The sequence below is a fragment of the Penicillium atrosanguineum genome (genome assembly GCF_028827265.1).
Source record: "Penicillium atrosanguineum strain IBT 20685 chromosome Unknown utg000007l_segment0_segment0, whole genome shotgun sequence".
Classification (NCBI taxonomy): domain Eukaryota; kingdom Fungi; phylum Ascomycota; class Eurotiomycetes; order Eurotiales; family Aspergillaceae; genus Penicillium; species Penicillium atrosanguineum.
Genome location: NW_026623139.1, coordinates 2,831,039 through 2,856,565, shown reverse-complemented (window position 1 = coordinate 2,856,565; position 25,527 = coordinate 2,831,039). Strand labels below are relative to the sequence as shown.

The 25,527-nt window shown below is 38.8% G+C and overlaps 3 protein-coding genes across 3 annotated transcripts; all 3 read left to right on the top strand.

Annotated features, from left to right (window-relative positions):
- Window positions 1–20,229: 20,229 nt before the first annotated feature.
- Window positions 20,230–21,324, top strand: N7443_009272 (SWIRM domain-containing protein; the record flags this gene model as incomplete). Its single annotated transcript, XM_056889328.1, has 1 exon — window positions 20,230–21,324. One exon carries the CDS (start codon window positions 20,230–20,232, stop codon window positions 21,322–21,324), a length of 1,095 nt encoding a protein of 364 aa, XP_056738630.1.
- A 952-nt stretch (window positions 21,325–22,276) lies between these two features.
- On the top strand, window positions 22,277–23,751 carry N7443_009271 (CDC50/LEM3 family protein; the record flags this gene model as incomplete). Its single annotated transcript, XM_056889327.1, has 6 exons — window positions 22,277–22,370; window positions 22,436–22,472; window positions 22,531–22,627; window positions 22,683–23,382; window positions 23,435–23,597; window positions 23,652–23,751. The coding sequence occupies 6 exons, from the start codon at window positions 22,277–22,279 to the stop codon at window positions 23,749–23,751; spliced, it is 1,191 nt and encodes a 396-aa protein (XP_056738629.1).
- A 506-nt stretch (window positions 23,752–24,257) lies between these two features.
- Window positions 24,258–25,253, top strand: N7443_009270 (zinc metalloprotease; the record flags this gene model as incomplete). The annotated part of the gene is made up of 2 exons (XM_056889326.1): window positions 24,258–24,539; window positions 24,594–25,253. The coding sequence occupies 2 exons, from the start codon at window positions 24,258–24,260 to the stop codon at window positions 25,251–25,253; spliced, it is 942 nt and encodes a 313-aa protein (XP_056738628.1).
- Between the last annotated feature and the right edge of the window lie 274 nt (window positions 25,254–25,527).

The following is a 25,527-nucleotide window of genomic DNA, read 5'->3' as shown; positions in this document are numbered from 1 at the left end:
TCCATCAAAGTGAGATCACTGCATCTCCAGCTAATAAAGGAAGATACCCCAATGGGATGGTGCAGTGATGCCATGTCTGATATTCCAGGGGTTTTGTGTGTGATTGGTACATTTCTTCGGTGGATTCTCTCGCTAATTTCCGGGGTTTTGCTGGCTCACTGTTCTCCATTTGTTATCCCGGGGTTCTCCTTTTACAGCGACACCGTCGGTATCAAAGCGCTCTGCACCTCACTGGGAGCTGATTAATCCCCTTCACTTCTTTCCTATATTATCACGATATTCCAAAAACAAAAAAAAAAAAAAAAAAAAAGCCATGGCTTATTAGTCCTGGCGTACCTAAGACCTTAGTTGGTATTCATTCTAAAAGCGACAAGGAGATGTCTCAAAGGAGAGTACAAGGATTACAATAGTAATGAAAGGTGCCCAACCCTATTCGCATTATCTCATTGGTCCAGCTGCAATAGGCATGACGAAAGGGGATGCAGGATGTAGTCCATATCTCCCTTGCATGTGGATATCCTAGGCGAGACAAATGAATTTCGGATTTCACGGGAGAATACGACAGGTGCTGTTCCTATACAGAGGCTGCCTTGGATACTCAATGCTTCTCTTGTCACCGTCTGGCCGGAATGTGAAGACGCCAATCAACTGGTGTCCTCTTGCCATGGTGGTAAGTGTAAACCAACACCATCTTGGTCGATAGCCTTGCATTTAATGATCCATTTAGAGCCGATGCTTCAAAATGGATCTTCAGATATACTCACGCCTGCAAGACGTAGACCGAATTCCTTGCACATTGTGATGCATAGGACTGACGACTGATACATGGACCTGGATGGGGTGAACCTGACTAGCCCGATTGGGACTAGCGAGCGATTGTTCACTGAGCTCGCAGCGCTCAACACTTAGTTTCTTCCTCAGTTTCGTACCTTTGCTGAATTCCATGTGTTTTCATGCATTTTGGGTTGTAACACAAATGGGGCCTAGAACCAGGCGCAAGTTGGGTGAGGAATTAATTCATACACTAGTATTGAAAGCATATCGGTTATTTCAATAACCTCTAGAAAATAGCCACATGGTGTATGTCTTTAGTTCGCGTCAACCTTTGACAGAACCACCATAGTCTTGTGATCCCCAGTCTACTGAGTCCAATATATCTACCGACCCTCGTCACCTGGGGGCGTTTAGCACCATACGCGCTTCCTCGGAATATATGTAGGAAGACAATCGTGATCATTTCAGTTCATCATTTAGCCTGACGCTGTTTTCTGCAAAGGCTGATAGAGCAATCAGCTAACATATAGTTACTAGTTACTAGTGTCCAGCTGCCAAACCAGTGTATGAAGCCTCGCTCACGCTCAAGTCTACGATGCCGAAATAATGCCTGGATTAGGAAGAAGAGGAAATTAGTCGGTTGCAGAGCCCCACACGGATTAAATGAGAAGTGTGGTTGTGATTAGTGCAGAGCTCTACTGATACTCGATACATACCGTGGGACATCTCGCTAGATCATAGAATACGCTAAAGTTGATTCGGAGACAGTTGACTCGATTGTGATTCATTTTATTTTTTTAGTTGCCTCCCCGGTAGGTATGTTGTTTGGGAGTCCGCAGACCTCTATAATTGTACCTATGTAGTTGTAGTTGTAATTTCGTTCGCGGACATGTCGACTGTAGGGCCGATTAACCGTTACGACACTATGTGTCGGGATAAACATATCACCTAATTGCGCCAACACGCTCTGACTTTAATGCACGTCTTATCCCGCTTCCGGCTACTCCCGTTACATTTTATTTGCATTTTTTAGTTCGCTATACTTAGAAATAAGAGGTTATCTTTACGATATAAATCCAGTATTATAGAGAGTATTTATACCGTCTTCATAATATAAGAGGAAAAATATAATACTTTGATGGTTTTTATTTTATTAACAAGAGTCCAGGGAGTATTTCTCGCATGTGAATGGTCAGAATAAGTAGTACTAGTGTGATAACACGGCTTTATATGGGGATGGAAACGGTCACGTTACCCTACTTTTCCTGCCGCACGGCACCGCCCTTGAGGCGTATTTCTGTCTTTTCGTACACTTAGTAATATATACTTTTCTACCTCTATAATCTTATCTAGCAGTACATCCTTAACTAGCTCACCTACCACGGTCGGCTAGGAATAAAAGTATTATCGTTAGATACACCTCTCTTCCTATAAGATAATCACCTAAAGCGACTACTCGAGATCACTTATATATATATATAATTTTAAAGAATATTTAAGTTTTTCCTACTCCTTTTTAGCTACTATTTATTTGAATATAAAAGTATATCTATAATATTATTAAAGGCCCCTAATTCCTATATCTGAAGATATAGAGTATATAATACCCTTTGTTTACTATTACTAAATAATATCAAAGTATTCTATTATATTTAGGTAACAATTCTTAAAAGAATTTACTAATTTAGTTAATATTAATTGAGTAATTAGCTGATATTTTAGCTGAGAATATCTATCCTAAGAAGCTAAATAATAGTATATAGAGAATAAATATATTTATACCTAAAAGAACCTAATCTAATAGTTAGCGAAAGCCTGTAGCTAAGCTATGTGTCTAAAGACATACTTCTACAATAATTTACTTTATATTCTCTTAGGATAATAATATACACAGAAAGCTATATAATTATTAGTTTTTAGAGTTTCTTAAACCTAAAAGATAATAAGATCGCCTTATGAACTTAAGGACAATTATTCTACAAGTATATAATCTATAATAAATCTATAATAAACTATATATAATTATAAAACTAATATTCTAGAATAAGTCTTAATCTAATACCTATAAATAAATATAAATATAAATTTATATTAGTGTTAGGCTAAGAACTAAGAATAAGATTACCTAACTATTCTATAAAATATTATTTAATTTATCACATCTAAGTAACGAAAAATAGTAATTCACTATATTAACTAAACAAACCTAAATAATATTGAGCTAAGGACCCTTTTATCCTATATAAAAGATCTTTCTATAATTGAGTATTTTAATTATAACTAAAAGGGATATTACTAGTATTATTATCTAGCTCTAAAAAAAATAAGTGATAGCAAGAAAGGCTAATTAAAAACTAATATAAGTGATTACTTATAAAGCCTTCGCTACTTATATCTAGAAACCTTTGTATATATCTACTAGTTTTTCTGATCTTAATTATTTAAATCTAGCTTAGAGGTTATTATACTATTATATAATTGACTATCTGAAATATATTGAACACCTGGTCCAGATAATTCTAATCTTATTAACCCTGAAAATAATGGATCTTAGTAAGAAATGCCTAGAACTAAAAGTTCTAGTTTAGATTAGACTAGCATGAAGTAAAAGGAAGTTTTAGGGTACTAATATATTGAGAACCATAATAAGGTGATCTATATAGAATTACTTAAAGCTCTCTCCCTAAAATAACTAATTATGAGATCAATACTAAAGATTCTTGGCTAATAAAGAATACATATTAATAATTAATATGTATTCTTTATTAGCCAAGGAGCTAAATAAATACGTTAAATAGATTAAGAATTTAATTGAGTATAGACTAATCTATCTTAGATATTGAATAGCCTTTAGGGATTATTAGTAATATTTATAAAGAAATATAATAATTTATAATATATATATATTATAAGTTAGGGCTTTAATAGACTTTTGGTAAAGAATGACTATCTATTATTATAGATCTAAGAGCTTTCAGATATTGTTAAAATGATAAAAATAATATTAAAGATTAACCTTATTTCTAAATACTAATAAAGTAAATACAAATAGCTTACAATGTTATTTAGACTATATAATATACTTATAATCTTATAATGTTATAATTAATTATAAATAATACCCTTTATCTACTTTTAGATAAAAGTGTAGTTTTATATTTTAATAATATCTTAATATTTTCTTATAGCTTAAATGTTTATTACAATGATATTAATTAGGTATTTTTATTACTAGATTTATCTAAATTATCTACTTAACCCGAGAAGTATCAATTTATAATTAAGGAACTTAAGTTCTGTAAATAATTTAGAAATAGATAGGTTTAGCTTGCATTAGAGAAAGTTATCCGCTAATTTTTAGGTTTAGCTACCTATAATTATTATTATTACTTTATTAAAGGATTTACTATGATATATAAAGACTAAAAGAGACTTTAATAAACTTACCGATTTTATTATAACTAGACTGTAAGCTCTGTTAGATTAAAATGAATATATTAGAGTAGACTATTAATGTAGTTTTACTTTAAGTAAATACAAATAATCGCTTTTACTCTATAACTTTTAATAGAAAAAGGCTATAAGGTATATAACTAAATTACCTATAAAAAAGAACTAATAGCTATTAAAGAAGCTCTATATATATCTGTTGGAACTTGGACCAATGCTACATAAGGTGAAGGTATCCTCTTATTCAACATAAGAAGAAGAAGAAGAAGAAGAAAAGAAATGCGAACATGATTTACCCCTCCAAACCGCTTACCCCTCTTTACCCCACCAGATCGATGACATATCCCTCATCACGCCATCAGTTCTATCATATTTCCTTCCCTGATTCTATTCTGTTTATCTGATATAAAGTATGTGACTTTGACCACTTTCTGTCTATAAATACGCGCGAGACACTAAGTAGAAATGACAGACCTTTCACTCTCTTCAAATATTCTACTATCCCTTTCTATCTGCTTAGAAAGACCTTCTGCTTAGTCCTTTGTTTGAGGACTGTGGATTGTACTCATTTAGAGTACATAAGCCCTTTGCACTCTATCTTATTCTTTTCCATCTTTATCGGATCAAGCCTTCCTTGGTCGGGTAGTCAACGGTCCGTGGTGGGGAAGCATCTGCAAAAGCGTACCCCGCGCCACGAAAAGCTTCGTGGTATCCGCCTCCCTTCACGGCCGACACCTATAAAGTCCTATAAATAGATAAAAGGTGCTAGGTAATAAGCTTACTAGAATAAGAGATTAATAATTAAATTAATAGGTAGATTTACGAAATAGACATCGCTATATAGTTTATTCGCGAAGATCTAGCTTATAGTCCCTTCGTCGGTCCCTTTACCTCTCGCGTTTATTTTAATTAAACTATTTATTAGTAACTATATTAGGATTAATATTAGAAACTTTTAGATAAATAGGATAGCTAGGGATTTCCCTTTTTATCTAATTATCTAGGTTAATGTAGGTCTATATACCTTTAGCTATAATATATGATCTAATCTAGTTAATCTATAAATATTAGTCTAATAAATCTAATAAAGTAGTACTAATCTTAGTTAATTTAATAGAGGTAGATATTATTTTATATAATAGAAGTGAGGTAGAGATAAAGATAAAGTAAAGGTAAAGTGAGAATAAAGTATGGATAAAGTAAAATAATAAGGTAAGGGCAAAAGATAATAGTATTAATAATTCTTAGAGGGCTTTAGAGAACTCCTAGGCTTATAATTATCGGTTAATAAGGCTAGTAAAAGGAACATAGAATAATCGGTCGGTAATTAAACTAATATAGTAATAATTAATTAAGGAGGACTTAGGCGAGAGTCTCCGGGCTTTTAATTATTAGCTATAAAGAGAGGCGGATACCACGAAGCTTTTTATAGCGCAAGGTACACTTTTATAAATACTTCCCCACCACGGACCGTTAGCTACCCGACTAAGGAAGGCTTAATTAGATAAAAAAAGAAAAGAATAAGATAGAGTATAAAGGGCTTATACACTATAAATAAGCATAATCCATAATCCTTAAATAAAGGACTAAAGAGAGTGAAAGGTTTATTATTTCAACTTAGTGTCTCGCGTATATTTATAGACAGAAAGTGATTAAAGTTATATACTTTATATTAGATAAATAAGATAGAATTAGGGAAGGAAATATAATAGAACTAATAGCGTAGTAAGGGATATGTTATCGATCTAGTGGGGTAAACCTTTTGGAGGGGTAAATCATATCTATATCTCTTTCTTTTCTTCTTCTTCTTCTTCTTATATTAAATAAGAGGATACCTTTACCTTATATAGTATTAGTCCAAATTCTAATAGTTTATATAAGGCCTTTATATTCTATCTTATTCTTTCTATCTTGATCCGATTAAGCCTTCCTTAGTTAGGTAGCCTATAATCCATAGTGGGGAAGTATTAGCAAAAGCGTACCCCGCGCTATAAAAGGCTTCGTGGTATCCGCCTCCCTCCGCGGCTGATAGGTATAGATTAAGTTAAAAAGCTAGAGTTAGTTTATAAACCCTTTTTTATATCTCCTTTACCTTAAGTACTCTCTTATTTCGCGATTTTTTTTTAAAGCTAATACTTAGATATTCTTCCGTTATCTATTTTTAATAATATAGAGAATACTCTATACTTTATATCAGAGAATTTATAGTTATTTACCCCTAAGCCTTTTACTAGCTAGTAGACTTTAAGTTCACTTAATTAATATTTTTTATAACTATAGCCCCCTCTATTAATTTATCCTTTATTTAAATATATTAACCATAGCTAAAAAAAGAACTATATTCTTAATAATAATATAATATATACTAACTAAGTATAATAATAGCTTAAAACTAATTATAGATAAATAAGTAAGATTAACTAGGATATAGGCTATTACTCAAAGTATTAAATAAATTTCAATTAGATAGTAGATAGAGCTATTATTGCGCTAAAGGCTATATATAAATACTATAGCTAGATCCTTAAGTATTTTTCTACTTCGCTATAATTAGATAGTAAAGCTTCATAGGGAACCTCTATATTTCTAAAATATCTCAGAACTACCTTATATTAAAAATATATATATATAAAAGGACTAATTATTAGGTTAATATAGAATATAGTAAGTATTTTTAACTTGTATAAAAATCCTACTAGATTAATAAATAGAGATATAATTTATTAAATAGTTAAGTATTTATCTAAGAGATATAGAAAAGAAACTTCTTACTTTTCTAATAGTTATTTATCTTTTTTTCTAGCTTATTAAGTATCCTAAGTTCTATAACCTAATTTATTATCGCTTATAAGCTATAATTAAGGAGTGACACTGAGGTATCTTACGGACACTCCTAAATTATATAAAAATATCTATTACTTTAAATTATTAGATATCTCTATTTTCTTAGGCCTTTATAGCTATTACTAGCTACTTTATTAATAATAATTAGTAAAACCTATGAGATTTTACTTAGCTTTTAACTACTTTCTAAAATATATTCTGACGAGAACTTTAGCGCTATATTCTTAGAGATACTTATATAATATTAAATTTAAGACTAAGTACTTATAGTTATTACTAATAATATATTAAATAATAATACCTTAGTTAACGCTTTATAGTAATTACTATTATAGATAACTACTACTATTATCTAAGTTCTATATCTTATATATATTATTTAACTAAGCTTGAATAAGCTACTTAAATAAAAGCTAACCCTATAAATAAAGTAACTAAAATACGCGAGATAAGTGAGAGGTCGTAGCTTTCCTAAATAAATATAAGAACAAAAAAGCGATATATTACTTAGATGTTAAATAAGGTAAATCTCTTTATTTACTATCTCTTTACTTCTACTTTATTCCTTTTAATTTCACTATATTAATAATCTATCCTTAATAGGTTTATAACCTTATAATCTGTATTCATATAAGTCTTTAGCGCTATAACATGTTTTTTAAACTCTAGATTAAAATAATTAAGCTTATACTCTTATAAGATATTAAAATATATTAGAACTTAACTTTCTTAATACTTTAAAGAGTAAAGTAGCTCTAATTAATATTTAATCTCTTTATATTAAGTACAATCAGACTAACTTAATACTTAATATAGATAAATAGCGCTAGATTAACTACCTTCTGTTAGAATATCGATCAATATATATAAGTAGATCTATCCTCTTATTATTCAACATAAACTAGGTTTAGGCTAGGGAACCCTAAGCCCTAGTTGGACATTCATTATATATCCTAGCGCGAGGAAGATAGTTGGTGGTCACATAACCAAAATAGACCTTAGCCCTAGAAGAGTAAGAGGGACCAGTCTCCTAGGGGGTGTGTATAGGCGGTCAATACCGCCTAGATTCTTGACTCTTTTCTATACTATTCTATCTGCTTCTACCCTGCTTAATCTGCGTTTACTATGCCTTGCCTATAACATCATCGTCTGATATTATTGTCTATGATCTATATGCTTCTATTTAAGGTATTTCCTTTGGTCCGAAATATGTGATACCGAGGTATATTTGTCTATAAATACGCGACGGATTACTAGGTAGAAGAATCAGACGTTTCACTCTCTTTGGAAACTACCCAAGTTCCTTTCTTGCTTATCTTATATATAAAAGGGTAAAAGCAACCCTTAGTCAGTGTGATCATTCCTCTACGAGTTAAAGTGTGAATTATTCTCGTTTAGGCTACATCAGTGTGTAGTCTATCCTAAGAGTCTTTCTTTGTCTAACATGGATCGACCAGTTGGATAAAGCGATATAAGACATTAAGGGGTACGCAAAGCCTAGTTGGCGCCACGAACGGTTTCGTGGTATCACCGCCCTTATTGTCCAACACCTTCTATAAATTATATAGCCCTTCTTTAATTTTACACTTAAACTATTAAAGATAAAGGATACTATCACTTATTATATATTTAAGATTTATAATATGCTTTTCAAATACCTTAAGCGATTAATAAGCTATCTTAAACGTAAAAAGATCCCTTAGAAAACGATAATATATAAGGCCCTTAATATTACGCGAGAGAAGCTCGCTAGCTATTATAAATATAATCTAAGAGAATCTTTATATAATTAGAATAATATTTACGCTAATTACTAAGTTCTAATTCTTCTTTATAAATAATTAAGATAATTAATAATATAAGTATTATTAAAAGAGCTTTAAAAGGCTCTATCCTTATACTAAGACCACCTATATTCTTAATAAGATATAGCTATCTCTTAAGTATCAATATAAGAAGGCTTACGCGTTAATTTAATACTTAATAGAAGTAAACGCTAACTATTATTATAAAATGATAAAGTAATTTAATATCTTAATAGTAATATATTTCTATTTTCTTTAACTCCCCGCTCTTCTTTAATGAATTATATATATTTCTAACTAATAATAGATCTTATGAATATCTTATTATTTCTATTTTAGAAAAAAAAATTAATATTACTTTCTAGCTATTATTACCCTTACCTAAGATATCCTTTTAATTCTAGTAATTAGTGCTAGAGTTAAATATCTATTTAGTATTACTTATAATATCTATTATTATTACTAAGGATATTTAAATAGTATAATAATCTAGGAACTAATAATATTTCTTTATGTTTTAAGATTCAACCTCTAAGAAGACTCTTTTATATTTTTAAAAGAGTTTTTTTATTTTTACTAAAATTAAAGTAAGTAAAGAGAAAGAAAGAGAGAATACGCCTAATTCATTTAAGCTGGATCTAACTAGTAATAATAAGGCTTAGGCTTTATATAAGGAGGATAATGATAGGGATAAGGAGGATCTTCTATAGCCTTTAAATAGTAATAATGATATAGTAGATCTCCCTTAACGTGGTCGGTAAGCGAGCTGCGCATGTAAGCGAGCTGCGCACCCGCCCATCTATTCTTTATACTTCGACACTTTTATCAACCACAACGCCTTTAAATTGATTAATCTCTAGCTTTACAAGTATTCCTTTTATGTCCGATCTGTCCGCAATTGGTGCATTGGGGTGGACGCCGCGTCTTCGGTGCTGGTATGTCCTGCGGTAGTAGGCTTAGTGGAGCTAGAATTGCCTGAGAGGGCTCCTCATGAGCTTCCTCGAGCTCTAATGCTTCTCGTACGGATAGACCGTTATCGTGTGCTATCTATCTAGTCTTACGAGCACGCTTTTGCTTTTGCGTAGCGTTTGCGGCACGTAGCTGCTTGTTTTCTTGCTCGAGAAGGATACCGTTTTGTATTGCGATCTGATAGCCTTTGATAAGCTGGTTTAACGCGATTTGCGAAGGTGATAGCGGACTTTTTAAGCGTCGCTTTAAGAAAGCTTTGATTAAGGATGCTTACTTTAAAAGCTCGTCAATATTTGCGGGCGTATATGGGTAAAAAGCGCTTGATTGACTACCGCGGCTTGCGGGAGGTGTCGGCGTCCGAAGTTAAATATTTAGCTTTAATAGTACTTATTAAGGATCAATTGGTACTAATCCTGCTACTCGGAAGCTATTTTGTATCGTATTTATTTTATATACGTTAACGCGAGCTTGTGGGTATATAAAAAGGAAATCAAGTTTGTTAATATAGTTGATCCCGAGCCGTATCTTTTGGTTGATTAGACCGCTATACGAACGCTTTAAAACGGCAAAACATCTAATATTAAGTGGCTAAAGTAGATACGAGGAATGCGGTGGTATATAGATTGGGATAATCTTATAATCCGCGTAAATTTAGTCGAACTCTGGTGTTAGATGACTTCCGTGTCCGTTAAGGACAAGAAGTCAATATCTTCCACGCGTACGATGATTCGTTAATAGAATAAATTGCTTTTGAAGCCAGCGAAGGCCTATCTCGTCGGTTGTCTATCCATTTACACTAACTTCGAAGCGCCAGTCGGGTGGAAGGTCTTTAAACCATGCTTAATTATATAGTTTGCCTTTAAAAATAAGCGTCGGCGGAAGCGCCCACCCCGAAGCGTTAATTAACTTAATCGCAGTTACCCATTCGCGGTTTCCTAGTTGTAAAACTAATCTCTGACCGTAGTATTCTGATCTAGTAATCACTTTTTGGGCCGTATAGAGGCCCATCGCGAAGCCAGTCTCATCAAAGTTATAGATATCGTCCGGTAGGATACCGTATTGCTCAATTGTAGCTTGTACGAGGTTAAACCACGCTCGAATGATCTTTGGGTCCTCTTATTCTGCTCGCTAGTAATTATATCGTCGAGAAAAGCGAGCTTTAAGCTCTGGACGGCGCTAGGTGAAGTTATATACCCATTTTTCGCCGACGGTCTGGATGGGGGTAGAACCGCGCTTCGCAAGCAGAATATTCGCCATTTCTCGTACGTGAGCTTGCGTAGGGGCTGCACCGCGTAGATCTAGCGATAATATCCGTTGCTGGAGTATATCCTCTTCGATCTGTGTCAATTTATGATTATTTGGGCGAGTTTCAGCGCGATTTGTGGTACCGCGGAGTCGCGTACGTAGTGTAGATTCGGGTATATTAAAGCGACGTGCGGTCTCGCGTATAGACGTGATTTCTTTGTTTTGAATAGCCTATATAGCAAGTGATATACGGCCTTCTCGCTCGATGGAGTCCTGGCTTAATCCGACGCGAATTGGAGGTATGGTGCTTGATAGAAGATAAAGGGACGCGCGGAGATACGAAAAAGTGGGCGGGTGCGCAGCTCGCTTACATGCGCAGCTCGCTTACCGACCACGTTATATAGAAAGTACTTAGGTATACCGTATATCTAAAAGATCGCGTAAGCGTCCTTAATAGAAGGACAATTAATAGGTATATTATTAGGGGGATTGATACTAACACCGCCCCTCTTACTGCTCGCACCGCCCCCTGCCTTATTTTTTAGGTATCAGGCCTAAATAGGTTTAGTCTCTCATAAATTATCCACCGCTTTCTTCACCGCCTTCTCCACCAACCTTCTTTAATAACTATTAGTCTCTTTCCCTTATTTATTCTTTACCACTCTTCGTTTAATATGGCTTCTCTGCCTATCAATCTTATCTTCGCTAAATCGGATAGCGATAGCGATAAATCAGTATCTTCAGAAGCATCGGCCGACCGCTTATACCCTCCTCCAAATCCTTTCTCTTCCGATATACGCCCTTCACCGACTAGCACCTAATACCCTAGCGTTAAACTCGCAATTGCAGATATTAATCGCTTCGCACGACACTAAGGCTATGCTATGTCTATCAATCGGTCCTAATACACTAAACGAGGCGTGAAAAAGACAGTCCAGCTCTACTATACGCGCGGCTGGGCTTATAAACCATTAAAAGGTGCTAGCCCTAGTATAAGACGTACTATAACGCTTATAAATTATTGCCTATTCGATATTACTATTAGGTTAAACCTTAACACTAATATTTAGTCGATAACCACTTCTAATATATCTTATAACCATAGTCTAACTTCTCTATTAACTTAGTATATCCACCGAACCTAGGAGCTTATTAAAAAGGCGGCAAATATCGATAACCTTATTTAGCAAGGCATACTAACGCGTTAGATACTTATAATAGTTCGGGAGGATAATCAGGCGTTAGTATTAATCGCTCGGGATATCTATAATCGCCGAAAGAAGCTCAGTATAGACTTCCTAGCCGGCCGGATACCTATTCAGGCCTTACTAATAGAGCTTCTGAAGGATAGAGACTAGATATTTAAGCACGAGCTTAATAATAATAGTTATATCACTACTTTATTCTATATATACTGAACCTATATTAGAATACTAGAGCTTTATCCTTAGGTTATATCAATAAACTATATATATAAGACGAATCAGTATAGCTTACCACTACTTAATATCGTTAGCTTTGCGTCTATTAGTCAAACCTTCTATCTCGCTTTTATATTTATAAAGGATAAGAGATAGGATACCTATGAGATTATCTTATAATACCTTATAGAGGCCTACGACTCCCTTAATCTGGTATACCCGCGGATAGTATTAACGGATAAAGAGCGAGCGTTAATTAACGCTATTAGTGTAGTCTTTCCTAATACTAGAACGATTAGCTATATCTAGTATATCTAGATAAATCTCCTAAAGAAAGTACGCCCACTTCTATCCGACTAGGTCGCTATCGCTCGCAGAGATAGCGTATCTCTACCTAAGAGCCTTAGCTTTATATTTAACTAAGTAGATAATCTATTAATTAGGCCTCAGATAAGAGACGAGATATAGGACAAGCTTCGGAAGATCGTTAATAATAGATAGAAGAGGATACTTTAGCGGTTTAATTAGGTCGTCTACGCGGATTCTAAAGACGTATTCACAAAGTAATAGTACTTATTCTAAGAGGCCTATAAAGACCTAGTTTTCTAGCCTATTGTTGGAATTTGGACCAATGCTACATTAGGTGAAGGTATCCTCTTATTCAACATAAGAAGAAGAAGAAGAAGAAAAGAAATGCGAACATGATTTACCCCTCCAAACCGCTTACCCCTCTTTACCCCACCAGATCGATGACATATCCCTCATCACGCCATCAGTTCTATCACATTTCCTTCCCAGATTCTATTCTGTTTATCTGATATAAAGCATGTGACTTTGACCACTTTTTGTCTATAAATACGCGCGAGACACCAAGTAGAAATAACAGACCTTTCACTCTCTTCAAATATTCTACTATCCCTTTCTATCTGCTTAGAAAGACCTTCTTCTTAGTCCTTTGTTTGAGGATTGTGGATTGTGCTCATTTAGAGTGCATAAGCCCTTTGCACTCTATCTTATTCTTTTCTATCTTTATCCGATCAAGCCTTCCTTGGTCGGGTAGTCAACGGTCCGTGGTAGGGAAGCATCTACAAAAGCGTACCCCGCGCCACGAAAAGCTTCGTGGTATCCGCCTCCCTACACGGCCGACAGGTTGGGATTTGGGTTTTGCGGGTTTTGGCGCAGTCTAATAATTTATTTTCTTACTTCTTTAAATTCGTCCTTTTATATCTCCCTCTACTCTTAGTTTATTTACTTTTTACTTTTTACAATCTTTTTAGATATATTTATGTATTATTTCTCTCCTATATTACTATCTTTTTATAGCTAACTCTCGTACCTTTGCATTCTATCTTATTCTTTCTATCTTTATCCGATCAAGCCTTCCTTGGTTATGTAGCCTACGGTCCGTGGTGGGGAAGCATTAGCAAAAGCGTACCCCGCGCCACGAAAAGCCTCGTGGTATCCGTCTCCCTCCGCGGCCGACACTATTACTATGTTAATATTAATAAATTGTATAGATAGGTATATTTCGCTATTGTTTTAACAATCTTTATATACTAATTCTCTTATAATAGATTATTACAGATACTTAGTATGTTTAATCTTGATCTATTATTAGCTTAGGCTAAAGACTTCTAGGTTATTACTATTAAAGATATATTTTTATAGAAGTCTTTAGCCTAAGCTAATAATAGATCAAGATTAAACATACTAAGTAATCTATAATTTAATTACTACTTAAAAAACTCTTACTATATATTTTATTTACTTATTCCCTTTTTTATCTAAAGATTAGTATACTTTTTACTATACTTTATTGGGTCTAGAGCTTTACTCTCCTTTAATAAAGATATAAATAAAAAGTTTAAGAGAAGTTCTAGATAGCTATAAATTAATAGTAAAAATTTATTGAAAATCTAAAATACTATTTTATCAGATAATAAAATATATATCTTTACAAGAAATATTACATTATATATTTATTATAAAACTTATTAATTCTTAACTAAAATCTTATTTAGGCTATAATAATTAATATATAATTAGACAGAACTATCCCTTTTTAGTATAAACAGAATTAATATAGATATAGGGCTTTTAGAGGGTTAAATCCATCTAATAAGAAGACTTTTATCTAAATACTCTTATAGAGGGTAAATAAATCTATATAAAATACTTGGTTTAAAATTAATAGTATACTTAGAATAATCTAAAATCCTCCTATCCTAGAAATTGACTAAGGAGATAGAGATTTTAGCGGTCTAGGAACCAGAAGTGTACGCTTTTAGGGAGGTTGGGACAACAATGGCAACCTATTCGCCGGCCCTTGCGGGTCGGCTCTACGTCCTACTTCGACTAACTACTATCCTAGAGAGTAGGGAGGATAGTAGCAGGCCAAGGGTCTACTTCTATATTAATAAAATAATTAATCCAAAGGCATTAGTCGGTACAGCATCACTCGCGGGACGTTAGCACCTATATAGCGTGGAGGAAGCGATCACTATATAGTCGTAGGGGACTTTAATCTCTATCACTTACTCTAGTCAAAATCTCACTAAGCGTAGATATAGGATAACGCTAACGCTAACAAACTAATTAATCTAATGAAAGACTATAGTCTAGAGCTACTAATAGAGCGAGGTATAACTATATTTAATAGCGCTCTCTATAATGATAAAGTGTAATCTACGCTAGACCTAACGTAGATATTTATACCTCTCGCTAATCGCTATATTCGTTGATAGGACTAGCCCTAATAGCTATTTATCGCGGACTATATATTAGTGCTTACTAAGCTAGATCTTTAATAGGAGAAAGTAAATACTAAATAAACTATTCAATTAGCTAAAATATAAATTTAGTAAGGCGATAGCTAAAGTGGCCTATATTACTTATTAATACTAAGTTAAGGGTATAAGCGAGGATCCTAAGTTCTGACGCCTTATAAAGTAGATAAGGAGCTAGGGTATACTTTATTCTATATATACGCTAACCTTTATTATAGAATATGAGGAATCGCGATTTATAGAGTATTTGATAATATCTTTTATCGCTAACTTAAATAAAGGGGTAACTTAGCAACTATCCTTAGTACTAAGATTAATATCTATTAAATAGCCTTAATCTTAATTAATAATTAGGCTACTATCCAGGCCTACTCTTAGCTAGGATATAGCTTAGGATAGTATATAATTTATACTATTACTAGTCTTATTTAATAGCTTAGGGATATTAGCTACTATATCTATATTTAATAGATATTAAGGTATAAAGAGGTGCTAAAAATAAGCGGGCTAGTAAACTCACTAACATTATAGTAAATTCTATATTAATTATATAACTAACGTTGCTAATAATAATAGTCCTTATATCTAGCTATCGCATTATCCTTTATAAATATATTTTTAAATAATAGAAAAGATAGTAGGCCTTAAGCCTCTATAGCTTATATACTTACGCTCTTTTCCCTAACCCCACTACGGCTATCTTTAATATATGCTAATTTTTAAATTATTAAAATATTTAATAAGCCCTACTCTTATATATATATATAGACTAATAAAATTAGACTATAAGCGTATCTTAATATTATTAAATAATACCGCGAGGGATAATTAGAAGCTAACTTATTGAAAAATCCAATTAGATATAGCATAGCGCCTATAACCTTAGGAATTAAGAAATATAGTGTATACTACTAATCCATCTCTAGATTGTAATATATATACTATTAGTATAATGAACTAATTGTAATAATAAAGTTAAAATAGATATTTTAGCTATTATAGCTACAAAAGTAGTTACAATTGTACTATACTACTAATCCATCTCTAGATTATAGAGCTATAACTTAGTATTCTTAGCCTGCTATACTCACAATTAGCCTGCTATACTCACAATTAACGATAACCTCTTATAACTAAGGGTAGTATTATACCCTACTTACGCCTCTAGGCTAAAATTATAGCAAGATACTAGGCGCCTACTTTGTCGCGAGATAATAAGTGGCCGAGGATTTAAACAAAGAATAGGAGTGCTAAGGCGACTAATTTTCTAGTAGTAAGCGTTAGTCCTTCTATATCTTCGGCACTACTATAGACCTCGTCTGCTAGCGTTAGCGATAATCGTCGATAAGTTTAGATTAGTCTATAGCGAGAGTAACGTAGTTCGATAGAGGTAAGGCGGTGGAGGGAGCGAAGCGAGCGCGTTAAAGGGCGGATTGAAGTTACGAAAGTGGTTAGACGTAGGAGGAGAAGCGCTAGGAACTAATTATTTTGGCATAATTATATAATATAGCTTACCCGGCTACCTTATAGAGATCTGCCGCTAAATCGGCCCTACAGCTAACAGGTCCGGGGAAAAATTATAATTATAATTAGATTATTCTAAGAAGATACCCTAAAATTCCTAAAATTTAGTAAAGAATTAGTAAGCTTTTTATTAATATTTTATAAATATTATCAGATTTCTAGGATTTTCTTAGAAATTTTAATTACTATAATAATATATATTTAATTATAATAGTTTTTAGTAAATTACTTACGTATTTATAATTTAATATTAGTATATAATATTATTATTAATATATATTTAATTATAATAGTTTTTAGTAAATTACTTACGTATTTATAATTTAATATTAGTATATAATATTATTATTAATAATAATTTAATAAAAGATTAGAAAGATCCTAAAACATAGTTATTAAGATAATAATAAGGCTTTATCTAATACTTAGATTATAATTAATTATAACATAGAGATAAATGAATAATTATATTCTTTTTCTAAGTATTAAGATATATATCCTAATATATGAGATTTATAAATCCAGACTACGCGTAAAGGAACTGGAAGTTTATGTCAGGTGACCATGTCTATGACTGGAGATTCCAGTTTATATACGGCGGTTTGTTATAGTCCCGTCTATGGTTCCCTAATACGTAGATTTCGTGACAATTGAACTACATGGTATCCTCCCGTCGTCTTCTATCTCTCATCCGGGCGACAGGCCGTTCTACTCCTACATGTTATCCGAATATACTTTTCTCTATCTCGAATTCATGTAACCGTCCACTTCAGCTACGCCTTTTAATTGACATGCCTTTGTTACTTGTGTAACCTGGCTCCGTCACTGTCCAATTGCCCTCTGTTGGCGTTAATGGCACGGTAATATTAGGTTAGTTGTATTGAAATTCAAATCAAAATATTGGATAGTTGTCAGGCTGTGAAGTTGTATTTTACCCCAAGGTTTTGATCCCAATGCGAGGGCAAGAGTAACTGGTAATTAATGATATGTGGTTGCTTGCTATATTTTGTTTGTCCGTGATTGTGTTGAACCCTAGGAAATCGAATCTCATAATGAGTCTGCAGATCGTGCTAGAAGCCTAGAACTCGGTCGAAATAGGAATAATCAGATGGTATATATGAACCGAGTACCGACAGTATAAAGGTGGAAGTGAGAGAGATCGGGTAGGCATGGGATGGGTTTCGAAGCGCAAATAAACAGGGGCTGTTCAGGCAGGCTTGAAATACTCTAGGACCGAGTCGTCGATAGAGAGAGATGTCACGCTTTGAATATGGAGACGAGAATCTCTTCTGCTATTTTCACGGGAGATTCAGTACTTGAAATCGAGCTGTGACCATGATACTGCCCGGGCCGAGGGTCATGCCTCGGCCCATGAGATAATCAACCGGTTTGTACTCCGAGGGCTGGCTTGTCTTTTCGCTAAAAAGCAATGTCGAGCAGTAGTGGACAGAATCGAATTCCCGCGACCCCATCGGGAACCCGTGATATTGCCTTTTTTGTTTGCTTCGAATGCACGGGCGGCACCCAGCTTTAGGTTACCAGTACCGAACCCCCTATTAGTGTGACTAGTACTAGGCGTGTAGTATACTCTGTTGATCGGTACCGGGCGAGCCGAAGTATATATTCACATCTGTCGTGATCCGATTCCACCCGGCCCAGGCGTTCTGCACAGATAGAGAGCTGCGGGGTGATAGGGAAACTTATCCGGATGGAGATATTCAACCGTGAAGAGCGCCAGTAGGCCAGGTGGTGATTACCTAGTAGCACACTTGGTATCTGAATTATGCAGGTAGAGCAACGGTCAACAATCAAGGATTCATCTGGAGTGGAGTTGAGTTAAATGGGCCGCCATGGTGAACATGATCGATACAGCATTCGGCAATTCAACCGGACGAGGTACCAGGACCGATATATCGAACAATGCGCAATCATGCGCAGACGATCAATGAGATAGTGTACCCGAGCACCTACTGCGTTACGGTATTGTCAAGATCATACGGTCCATACCCGACGGGTCATGTGCCTATATGACGGTATGCTGTTCGATTCTACGGTCTGGCAGAGGCGCCTAGAAGAGTCTACGGCCATGATTCATGGGGAGATCTGTTGGAACTGATTCCATGCGTACGTACCCGTGGAACATTGAAGATCGACGTCATGGAGGCACATGAGATGAGGCAGAGCGGAATACGGACTGGTGCCTTGAGCAGTGAGCACGAGGGAATATATATCACCCGATTGACAGGGCAACGTAAGATACGTTGCCTACGTTGCCTACGTACGTTGCCTTGCCTATGGGACAGATGACAGTCAGAACCCAATTGAAAGGGCGATCCAAGGATGCCGGGATGGGGTAGATCATGATTGATGATTGATCCTTGATTCTTGATCTCGGATCTTTGATCATTGATCGATGATCCACGCTCTCATCGACAGAACTAGACTCGAAAGGGAATGGTGGAAGCGATAGTACCCGGGTCGAGGGGGGCTGAGGGGCGGAGGGGCGGAGGGGCTGAGGACCGGGATCAAAGGGCCGCCTGGACAATGGACACGAAGTCGAGTCAGTACATCGGGCAAGGGTAGAGTAGAGTAGATAGAATCGAATCGAGAACTGTACAGTACCGGGAGCATGGAGATAACGATGACGCTAGAAACCTGAAATATCCAGGGCCGAGGCTAACCACGAGACACACCTAGCACACACCACACGAACAGATTGGTCGGACGGGAGTCCACCGGTTGGGCACGATTTGGTCAACGGAACCAGTAAGCAGACTGCCCGCATCCTAATGGTGTCATGCGCCATGAGCCCAGTCGGACCAGTCAAACCAGTTAGAACCAAGGTAGACCAACTCGAACCCAATCGCTGAGGCTGATCTCCCTCGGTGTCATCCTCAGATGACTTCTCTTGTGACTCTTATCTTCCCCTTTGACCCTTTGACTCATTCATAAACTGTCTGAGCCCCTTTCCTGCTCTTCCCCCTCCCCACTCCCTCGGATTCCCTCCTAGGCTGCCAGAATTGCCAGACGCGCAGACTACCAGGCGACCAGGTTGCCACTAGGCGCCCAATTTGCCCCCAATTGCCCAATACGACGGCATTGACTCATTCGGCCATTGGCGCTTAACTCCGTTGCCACCTGAACTCCTGACAAATCCGTCCCTCATCCTGTTTGGGCAATTCCACTTCCATTGATGACTCTCGCCTTCCTCTTGTACATGGTTTTCAATTAAATACTCATCCTCTTGCTCCTTCTGCCCCCCAAACCCCCCGTTCATCGCAATTCTACACGGATTCGTCCAACTCTTCACAGTTCACTGCAATCGATCTCACCCCCCCCTCAATTCCCAATCTCCCCCCTCCCCAATTTGGAATGACTTCTGGTATACAGCCAATGGGTAAACATCCCACAATGAATCGTCTTCCTGTTTCTAGCCTCATGTCACCCCCGGAGTCAAAGCCGATGGAGAACTTTCACCCTTATCCCAGGCGCGACTCGACTGTCATGGGTGACATCAAACTCCCCCCAATCTCCGCTGATCGCAAGCGAACACAGTCGGAGATGGATCTGCCCTCGCCACCCGTCACCCCCTACACGGGGAACAAGAAACGGCGATCTCATACCTCTGAACAGATTGAGCGGGATGCCGCCACTGCTCGGGATCCCTTGCTCTTCCCCCGCCATGACTCCACGGCTGCCGCCTCGGATGAGCCGCTGTTCGGTCCCATCCCCCCTCCAGCTGCTGAGGCGCTCGTCGCCCATCACATGAACTCGCACATGGCCAGGTTTGAGAACAAGCGGAACAAACCCACGCGCGATGAATATCTTCTCGCGCTGTCATGTGTCCCCATCGTTTCAACCCAGTATAACCGCAACCCCGCGGCCTGGGCTCGAGAGGAACGGGAAACACTAGAGCGCCAGATGGTGTTGATGAATCGATATCGCCCCGGGGATCTGGAGGCCAAGCTGAAGAAGATCGCCCCAGCCCCCGCCAGGCGAATTGGTGTGGCCCCTCCGCGTGTTCCCCGAATCCGAGTCAAGCGCACCCCCAAATCTACCCCCAAGCAGCACGCTCTGGACTCCTTTGACTCCCCACCCTCAGCCTCCAAGCCCCGTGCCCTCGGCACCAACCGGGATGATACAGACTTCCATGCCCTCAAGGACTTCTCCCCCCCGCTCGACACTCTCGGCGGCAATGCCAAGGCCTTGAAGGCCGACTGGAAGGGCCAGATGTTGGATTTGAGCAATGACCCGGACAGACACCTGCTCAGTCCCGCCGAGCTCAATCTGGCTTCCACCCTCCGATTGTCCTGCGCCACCTACTTGTGCAGCAAACGTCGCATCTTTGAAGCCCGCGTGCGAGCCTTGGGTGTGGGCAAGGAGTTCCGCAAGACGGATGCCCAGCAGGCCTGCAAGATTGATGTCAACAAGGCTAGTAAGCTATGGACGGCCTACGAGCGAGTGGGCTGGTTCAAGCCCGATTTCTTTCAGCAATACGTCAGATGATTGACCCTCTTGACTCTCATTCCATCCCACGCTCTCCCCGCTTTGGGATGTACACTGGCATTGCAAATCATCAGACTCTGATATATCCGTTCCCTCTATTCCGACGGCTGGTCCGATAGATCTGGACCTTGGAAATTTTCCATCCGGGACATCTCCTATCCCGTCGATACTGGCCTGCTACTATCAGACTACGAATAACTGACTGCGCTCGTCTCCCTTGATTCCAATCGACGACGCAATATTAATCTCCAGTGATTCCAGCCTGGCAGTGTCTACCAAACATGGATTCCGGCTCTTTCTAGGATCCAGAACTCACATAAACCCCTTTTTCCTATCACGACACCCTTTCGGTTCCACGATTTGCTTTTTCATGACCCGCCACGCATGATGACACAGTCTTTTTTTTTTTTTTTTTTTCCATTCAACAGTATTGGTTTTCATCTTGCTTTGGCTTCATCTCATCTCCCAACGCTCGTAATATAGTTTTTGCTATTGGTTCGATGCATTGCCTTCCCCGTTGTCTACGCTCTAGGGATTATTGACATTGGCGTTATGGGGTTTCATTTTTATTTTCCCATCTAGAATGGCAGGCTTGGGATATCGTGGTGTTTTCTGACCTTTTCGTTTATTTTGCTTTTTGACCCCGACATTGTTTCCTGTGACCAGAGCAGCCGGGACGATATGATACCCTGACCCCATACAATTCCTTTTGAATAACATACCCATTACAACAATAATCCCAGTAGGAAAATTTCTATAAATATCACGTAGTACAGTGGCCAGACCGCAGACCGTAACCCGCGAGCCGCGTCTTCATGGTTCGCCCGGGTGGGGCGGCGCTGTACTAATCCAGTGATCTATCTGTCTCCGCCCGGGGCGCCACCTTTTTCTGACGTCTCCTTCATCTCATCAACCCCATCTACCATCGCATTTCTGAGACGCACTCTTCGCCATGTCACAGGCTGAGGGGACCCGCGCCGAGTCCATCGAAGAGCAGGAGCGCGATCGAGCTGCCGACAAGAAGCCCAAGTCTCGGAGACCCGCTAGTAGGCATCCCCTGCCCGACCCTCTCCCTAGAATCTCAGGACCTAGACTGACCCCGATCCCCTAGATACTGCCTTTCGTCAACAGCGATTGAAAGCCTGGCAGTGAGATATTCGATTCCGTTTATTCCGCCCTCTTCCCGCCCACTGACTCACGCTCTAGACCGATCCTGACCCCCAAGAGTGTCCTACCGTTATTCTTCATCGTCGGCATCCTTTTTGCTCCCATCGGCGGTGTCCTCCTTTGGGCAAGCGCCCAAGTATGCTTCGCGTGGCCGGATTAATGAGATAGACATGGCTAACGCCCTGTACCAGGTCCAAGAGATCGTTATCGATTACACCAATTGTCAAACCGAGGCGCCCACTGGAAGCTTTGGAGATTTATCGAAATACGTGTCCACAACATGGAAGGCGAAGTCGGGCACGCCGCCTTCCTGGCAAAAGACATGGAACTCCACCGGCCAGAACTGGATCTGTACTCTGGAGTTTAACATCCCCGAGTCGATGGGACCCCCGGTCTACATGTACTACCGACTCACCAACTTTTACCAAAATCATCGCCGATATGTCCAGTCGCTTGATCTGGATCAGTTGAAGGGCACGCCGGTTAGCAACTCAACAATCGCGGGCAGTGTGTGCTCCCCTCTCGCAACCAGCGACTCTGGCAAGGCATACTACCCGTGCGGCTTGATCGCAAACTCCATGTTCAATGACACCATTGGTCAGCCAATTCTCACGGGAGACAGCTCCGAGACCTACAACATGACGACTAAGGGGATTGCCTGGCAAAGTGACAAGGATCTGATTAAGACGACCAAGTACAAGCCGGGAGAGGTCGACCCTCCGCCGAACTGGGTGGGATACAACTATACCGAGAGTATTCCTGATCTCCACGAGAACGAGGAGTTCATGGTCTGGATGAGAACCGCCGGTTTGCCGGCTTTCAGCAAGCTTTCTCGCCGGAACGACGACGACGCGATGAAGCCCGGTCGCTACGAATTGAGCATCAACTACAGTATGTTTTGAATCGCCGTACCATAACTATATTCGGACTAACAATCGTCTAGGATTTAACGTAACCGAGTATGCTGGAACAAAGTCGATCCTACTTTCGACCAGGACGGCTCTTGGTGGCAAGAACCCCTTCATGGGAATTGCCTATGTGGTGGTCGGCGGAGTCTGTGTTCTCCTTGGCGCTTTGTTCACAGTTGCGCATTTGGTTCGACCCAGGTAAGACTTGCACTTCTAGCCACCATCGGGATAGACAAGGCTAACTTCGTTTAGAAAACTGGGCGACCACACCTATTTGACTTGGGATTCGACCAACCAGCCAAGTACCGCGACGGCGACGGGACGGGACGATCGCATGCGCGCTGGTGCGTAAACGCGATAACAAAATTGGCGGTTTTCTTTGGTCCATTTCTCTTTGCCTATTATATTTCAGTATTCTATTTCATCGGGGGAAGGTCGCTACTGTGAATAAATGGACCGTTCCGGATCGGGTGTTAAACAAGGAGTTGCATGTATCTAACATTTCCACAACAACACGCATTCTTTCTGCTTCCACACTCGCCCTTCGCACTTAATACACTCTAGGCTGACCTCATCCCGCCGGTCGAGGAATTGGACGGGCGTCTATGGATACCAATGATTTGACTGATATCCTCCGCTCCGCAGGTTTCTTCCCCGCTGATCATCCTTAGGGTGTCGTCCCTTGCGTGGGACATGCATTCCACCGTGACGCAGCATTCCCCGGACTCATGAAATTGCAATGGTCTCGTGGGGCTCGAAGACCCGGTCATATAGCGAACTGATCGCGAGGGGACCTCGTTTTCGCTCATGGGCGTGACGGGGGAATCACGATACTAGGGCATCTTAACACCAACCATCATGGTCCGTCACTCTTTTGCTCCGCTCGTGGTTCTTGTCACAGCCCTATACATTCTACAAGCCCAATGTACGCCTGTTGTGTTTCAGAAACGCGGTATCTGCGCCACCGAGGATCCAGATCCATCGTTCCTCAGTGCCCTTGATCTAGTTCAAGTCGACGAGTCCCGGCCCAATGCCGGCTCCGAAGCTCGTCAGGGCCCTATTGAGATAGAGACCTGGTTCCATATTGTGACCAGTAAGGCCGAGGCAGGCAAGGTTACCAACGATATGATCAATTCCCAGGTTGGTTCAAGTACACACTCATATTGAGCGGTCCCATGCTAACCGTCCTGCCAGTTCTCTATTTTGCAAGACGCCTACGAGGATGCTTCCATTCTATTTAGACTGCTAGGAGTTACACGACATGTCAACGATGTTTGGGCTCGCAACGAAGACGAGGTCGCCATGAAAACCGCCCTTCGGAAAGGAAGCTACCGAACTCTGAACGTTTATTTCCAGACCGATCTTCAAGCATCTCCAGGAGATACTGGCCGTGCTAATCACCGAGGTGCTCTTTCTTCCAATGATCTCTCGTCCAGTGTCCTAGGCTTTTGTACTTTGCCCGATCCAAGTATCAATGCCACCAGTGCCCGTGCGGATTATATCAAGGATGGCTGCAACGTGCTAGCCAAGACGATGCCTGGGGGCTCGTTGGATCTTTACAACCGGGGAGGAACCGCCATCCACGAGATCGGACACTGGAACGGCCTCCTGCATACTTTCCAGGGGGAGTCTTGTTCTTCAGATAATCCAGGCGACTATATCGCCGACACTCCACAGCAATCAACGCCCACCGACGGTTGTCCTGCCCGTAAAGATTCCTGCGTTGATTCTCCTGGACTCGATCCAATTCACGACTTTATGGACTACTCTTCCGATGTTTGCTACGAGAGCTTTACGCCTGGCCAGACACAACGTATGCGGAGAATGTGGGCGTCTATGCGGGAAGGGAAGTAAGGATGGGTCATGTCTTGTACCTCCAAGCAGCGCGACTCTGCTGTGCGGAGAGTCATTGCTGGGGGTTTTATTTCTACTTGCTGACAGCATCATTAGAGATGTTCAGCTCCATTTGGATTCGGATGAAATTGAGAAAAATTAAAAAAAAAATATAAAGTACAAATCGCATTTCCAGGGATTCTAGAGCTCAATATTTCTTTACCTTTCCGATCCCTGTGATTGCAAAGAATTTCAAGACAAACGTATAAGAATCAAAAATGTGAAGAATTTCCCT